The sequence below is a fragment of the Scomber scombrus genome, chromosome 15 (assembly GCF_963691925.1).
Source record: "Scomber scombrus chromosome 15, fScoSco1.1, whole genome shotgun sequence".
Classification (NCBI taxonomy): domain Eukaryota; kingdom Metazoa; phylum Chordata; class Actinopteri; order Scombriformes; family Scombridae; genus Scomber; species Scomber scombrus.
Window position 1 is genome coordinate 12668961 of NC_084984.1, and position 6000 is coordinate 12674960.

The 6000-nt window shown below is 38.3% G+C and overlaps 1 protein-coding gene across 4 annotated transcripts in view; it reads right to left on the reverse strand.

Annotated features, from left to right (window-relative positions):
• nup214 (nucleoporin 214) overlaps window positions 1-5731 on the reverse strand; it is a 32928-nt gene extending 27197 nt beyond the window's left edge. For all 4 annotated transcript variants that reach the window (XM_062434763.1, XM_062434760.1, XM_062434761.1 and 1 more), the window contains exons 1-10: window positions 5575-5731; window positions 4736-4931; window positions 4494-4648; window positions 3664-3862; window positions 3508-3578; window positions 3335-3395; window positions 3018-3121; window positions 2372-2478; window positions 2149-2215; window positions 1605-1728 (exon numbers count right to left, since the gene is read on the reverse strand). In XM_062434763.1, coding sequence (XP_062290747.1) covers window positions 1605-1728; window positions 2149-2215; window positions 2372-2478; window positions 3018-3121; window positions 3335-3395; window positions 3508-3578; window positions 3664-3862; window positions 4494-4648; window positions 4736-4931; window positions 5575-5616 — 1126 coding nt within the window. In that variant the 5' untranslated portion in view covers window positions 5617-5731. The remainder of the gene's footprint in view (window positions 1-1604; window positions 1729-2148; window positions 2216-2371; window positions 2479-3017; window positions 3122-3334; window positions 3396-3507; window positions 3579-3663; window positions 3863-4493; window positions 4649-4735; window positions 4932-5574) is intronic.
• Window positions 5732-6000: the final 269 nt, after the last annotated feature.

Sequence of the window (6000 nt, forward strand, 5' to 3'; positions counted from 1 at the left end):
TGAGAAGCAAAAGAGAAAGTAAACAGAAGGGAGAGGCACACGGTAAACCTCATCAGCATTCTGCAACAGGATTGTCAGAGCTTTGTTGTTTGTTGTGGTCCTCTAGCTTGTCTGAGCCATTTTAATGAGTGCAATTTTTCTCTGCAGACAACTCTCTCGTTACACTCCCTTCACTTTCTCTGGTGAAGTGAATGTCTCAATTCAGATAAAGGTTTTGATCAGACTACAATCATGTCAAAATGTTGCTCAAATTGCAGGTTTTTTTTTTTTCCTTTTCTTGCTGGTGAGCAAGTTCTTGGAGTGAGCAGGGAGAGATGTGACTAGACAGCAACAGCAGCTCTACGTGAATGTCTGGCAGACTGGTCCAGTTAAGATAAAACAGTGAACTGAGACAGTAGCTTATTACTATTCTTTACACAAGCTGCAATAGAGCACTGCAGTGGATGCTGTATGCACACAGACGCCTGAAGGATTTTCAGCTTCATCTGATTGTTGACCATAAAATGTTTTAAAGCTTAAACAAAGATGACGAGGATGGGAGGTAAGCTAGCTATTATGAACTGAGAGTTAACTTAAATACAGCAGAAACGCCCCCGGTTCTCCATCCAGTAGATCTTAAATATGCCTACGAACAAACTTTAAACTACAGAGATCATTAGTTTGCAGAAATCTGGAGGCACAACGTGAGAAAGCCAAAGAGCCCTGAGATTTACATTTTTTAATTTCAGTGTGAAATATTTTTAAATTCATAGAACAAAACATTTATGTTGATTGAATCAGCCTTATTGGGGTGGGCGGTATCGCTAGTGGCAGATGGTGGACAAACATGCCTAAACTGATTTAATTTTCTCTACTCTGTCCATACAGTCATTCTAGTATTTTCTGAAAAACCCTGGTGCATCCAGTGAGCCTTGGCGTCCACATGCAACAACATTTATGATTTAAAAAATTGATATCCAAATAACAAGAAATAGGAGTTTCAACTGGGAGGGGATGAATAATATAATGTTTCCTAAATCTTACAGGGACAGGTTGTAATTTCAGTTACATCATGGCAGAGAATATGGCTGCAAATAGGAGTGGGCACTTATATAATATGTACCATAAGTATAACACCTGTCAGCACATTTTTGATAACCATAGCAGTTATATTTATATTGGGATATAGTCAATTTTCTGACATTTAATTAACTAACAAATAAATAACCTGATGGTAATGTTAACATTTTTAACTTGGCAACTGACTTTTGTTTGGTAAAACCCTGTCAGACACAAATGATTAATAATAGCAAAGCATTTTTATACATCTCAAAACATATTTGAGAGGATTTTTAAACTGCAAGCCTTCTCAGAAATTCCTCAAGAGAAAGTATAACTGAACTTGTTATTGAACATTACTAAAAAAGACTTTATTAGGCTCCAATATAGGTGTTTGTCTGCCAACCAACAACCATCTCTGAGTGCCAGCTTTGCTGCAGGGAAATTACCTTCAACATTCAACAGCACACCTCTGACTCAAAGGTAGGTGTTGTCCCATTGTGTAAAAGTGCAAACTGCTCTGACAGGTTAAGAAGGGAAGTATATGCAAAGTCAAATTAACTTACTGATGTAGATCTCCTGCTGGCTGGTGTAGTCTATAGCTAAGCCCAGGGGTAGAGTGTCTTCACTCGTCTCAGACACGGGAAGCTCAGCCCTACCGGCATCCTCCAGGATCCAAAGCTCCCAGATCTAAAAGGACAACAACAGTTCATTGACATCACAGACATTTTTTGAGAATTTACTGAGAATAAGAATTTCAGCACATCCACAAGCTGATCTAACTGTAATCAAACAGTTATCAATCATTAAAAATCTGTCATTAAGTTTATTGACTGTAGATGGGGAGAGCTCTGCTTGCCTACATTATTTGAAGTGTGAAGAACTTTATAGAACAGGTATGTCATTCTCCTTGATACTTCAGATCATCTCAAACACACATGAAGTCATGTTTTCCTTTCAAATGTATTCTGATCTCAGTTTATTTATCTGCTTGAATTTAAGAGGAAATGTTTAAATGAATCAGTGGTCATTTAAACATTTTGACAAGATTCAATTTTTGTAACATCTAAGCGCAGAAAATTCAGCTTATCACTGAATTACAGAGGGTACCTTGTCATCTTGTCTGGCTATGACGCTGACTTCAATTGAAGCTGCTGATGCTGCAAAAACAAGGTCCCTGGATGAAATAAATGAGGAAAAGCATAGTAAATTTTTACTCCATTTTAACATGATTAAAATAAAACACAGTGAAGTGTTTAAGGGAATATCAATGTGAACACAGTTTTGGGTGGCTGCTGTGCCATCTATGCCCATTAATTGTGATAATTCTTACCAGTCCTCTATGTGGCTCAGGAAGTAATGGTGTTGTCGCTCAATGCAGCAGCCGTACACTATGTCACCAAAGTTCAGATACTTTGTTTCCACCTTCTCATCTTTTTTCTGTAAAATAGATTAAATAAAGAAAAAAAAAAGGAATAAAACTGAACACTGTCTAAAACATTTACTTATGGTACATTAACAAGTTGGAGCACCTGATGAAAGTTCTGTATTGTGGAAGCACATTTTAGCTGTTCGATAACAGCATTTGACCAGAATAAGAATTCCTCTACAAATACTGAGAGGTATGCATTATCACGCTGTCCATTAACATCCAGCTGTGATTTGCAAATTCATATTCTGAGACATAGTTGATATAAACAAGCACATGTGTGATAATCTGTCAACTGGCTCTATAACCAACAAGAGGCTGAATTTTGAGCTGCAATACATAACCTGGCAGAGCATAAAATGCCACACTTGCTAATTCACATTGATGCTGTGGCTATGTGGAGAAAGTGTCCTTGACAAAAAAAGTTAAAATGTTGTAAAATATATGGTAAAATGTATCTACTGAAGCAACAACTAAAACAGCACTGAAGATCGGAGGGGTGCAACCTGACAAAAATCTAAATGTTACTATGGATGTAGGGCGTACTCACAGGGAGGGAGATCAACACTAGCTCAGGAGGGGTCTCGGGGGACCCATCTGCAGCGGCATATACCACTGCAAACACAAAGGTTTTCAGCCACAGCACATCCAAAACTGTGAGAAAAAGGAAAGAGAGATATCAGCCAAAATATGGGTTTAATTATGGTAATGAGTAAGACTCAATAAATGAGAATATTAACATAATGGTTACAGATAAACGTTTCCATTGTACGCTAACAATAATCAATAAGGAGGATGAACAGCTCACTATATGGCGCAAATCACAGATCTTATTGAATTTCATAGATATGGGAGCATCCATCTTACCTCTGACAGGATCAGAGGTGTAGAAGGGTGCACTTGGTATCACTTTCTTTTCTTCTAATGTCTATTCAACAAAGGAGAAAAATCAGTTTTCATCTTGTCAGCCATTGTGTGCTGCACCTCTCAAGGTGAAATAAAGGCTGTATTTTCAATTATAGTGAGATCGGTTCACTTACTGGTGTATACTGACTGACTGTGCCATTCAATTTCCCTGCAGCCACTTGTTTTCCTTTTGGACTCCAGCAAACTGTATGAATAAAACAGTACATTTACTACATTTGAGCCATGGCAAAACAGAGATATGCAGATATTATGCTCAGTGTCTCACTCACTGCATGTGATGCCATCTGAAGCAGGTAGGCTGGACTGCATTTTGACACTGTCAGTAACATCCAAAATTATCATACTGCCATCAGACAGACAGCCAGCCAACATGGATGCTAGAGCAGGACTCCACTTCAAGTCCTGCACTAAGGTTCCTGGGGGCACTGCTGGCTGCAGTGATGCAAAAGGGAACTTCTGTGGTTTCGCCTGGAAGTACAAACACAAATTATGAAGTTGAAAAAATAAAATAAAATTCAAGATAAATGTTTAGATTGATATGATCTGGTAGCTCCTAGGATATTAAATTACAGAATACCTGGCCATCAAAGTCACCTAAATCAGCAGTTAAACTAATAAACATGATCTGTTGCCCTCATCCCACTCACTCACTGGAGGACTACAATCTAAAACCCTTTTTTGTGTAATAATATAACCTGTGTGCCTTAAAAACAAGCATTGCTGCTGTTTGCACTGCATAATGCACTTTATTGCTCTAATAGATTATTCATGTTTTATTTATGTCTTAAATTGTTTTAATTGTCTTGAATGTTTTTATGCCTCATGGAGCGTTATCTAAATTTCGTTATATTGTTGTCTGACCCTCAATATAATGACAATAAAGCTACTACTAGAAGTCCCATCTACAGTGGAGGTTTACAAACACTGTAAATTATAACGGTCAATATTTAACAACGGTAAGGTAATCATTTGGAAAAGGCAAAACTGACAAACAAGTGTCACTATGTTTTTTTATACAGAGCGCCCTGGAAGAACCTGAGACACATGATGTGTGTCTAATACAAATACACAGGCACAATGAGCAAAGTTATGCAGTTACCTTGTTCATGAAGGTTCGGACATCGTAGAATGATAGGGACAAACCCGCCACGTCAGACGTGCCGCAAACTGACAGGGTGAGTTCATCACAACTGAGAGCCAAGTGGTGCAGAGCCAGTTCCACATTCACCTCTGCCAGTGCTGCTATTCCATCAACTAGGACAAAGAGGAAAGTTTAAGTCCATTGTGAATAAGATATGATGTGGAAGTGTGTTGTAAGTAACAGTATAGTCAAATTCATACCTATTTCGTTGGAGTTACCATCAACTTTATCAGCAGCAAGAACGTCTTTTGTTAGATAAACTTTAAATGTTTTGTCCAGCCCAACAAAAGTTAGACCAAATTTGTTTGAGAGGGTAAGCAGACTAGATCTCTCCTTCGGCAAATCTCCGGCAGGCTCAAAAACTCTTGTTTTCTTCATCTGACGAAACTGAAAATCCTGGAAAACGAAAGAGAAGCAATATTTGAGGACAGTGATGGGTGGTAAACATGTGTGGTCCCAATTCGAAAACTGCAGACGTCAACTATATGGTACCACCTTAGCAGAAAAACAATAATATGGCGAAACATGCTTGAAAACGAGGCTTGTGTGTTAACATGATTGTCTGGCAGCCAAAAATCCCAAACAAAGTAAAAACTGAAGCAGCATAAGCTAAGCTACTTTTCTCTTTAACTTTTTAGCTTGCTTTAAACTACGTTATTGACTACACAGGTAGCCAACGCAAAATGAAAGCCCTGTTTTGGTAACGTTACAGTAAAATGTATTGAATTTGACTAGTATTTCATGATTTGATTTCACTCACATTGAGCTAGAAATCACCTCTCGTGGAGCCCGTAAACATGTTGATAGCTATCTCGCTAGTTGCTAGCCACAAAATGACAAGGTAAAAGTTGCTGCGACAGCTTTTTCTTACAAGACTATTGAAGTCTAATTGTTAATTATGTCTGAAGTGTTTGATATGGCAATGTAAATAGTTTTGGGATAGGGTTAACTAAACAGAAAATCTTAACCATTGAGAATGAATTGACACAGGTGCTAGCAAACATTAGCTCCACCATGCTAACCTGTCAACACAGCTCACCTTCATTTCCCTCTCAGGAGGGGAGTCCGTGTCGTCACTCATTTTGAAGGACAGAAGCTGGTGTGTTTTTCGAGCAGAGCCGCTGTTTAAATTCTTCCAACTTTGTCTGTATGTGAGCGAAACTTCTGGTGTGCCACATTTAGTCTGCCAGGACCGAGCTAAAATCACACCGCGCGATTTCGGAGAGAAACGTGATGACGCCACAGGACGTCAAATCGAACCCAGAGCGTCCTTCACGTTTTCCAGATGGTTTAAAATGTTACGAGGTTAATTTTTAGATTTGTACGATATGACCTGACGATATTTCAAAAACCGCAGATCATGACTATTCATAACATAATTATTTTTTTTAAATATGTGTTTTTATTTATAAAATACAGTCCTGTGAAGCTTATATTCCTGAGCAGTTTCAGATTTACTTTAAAT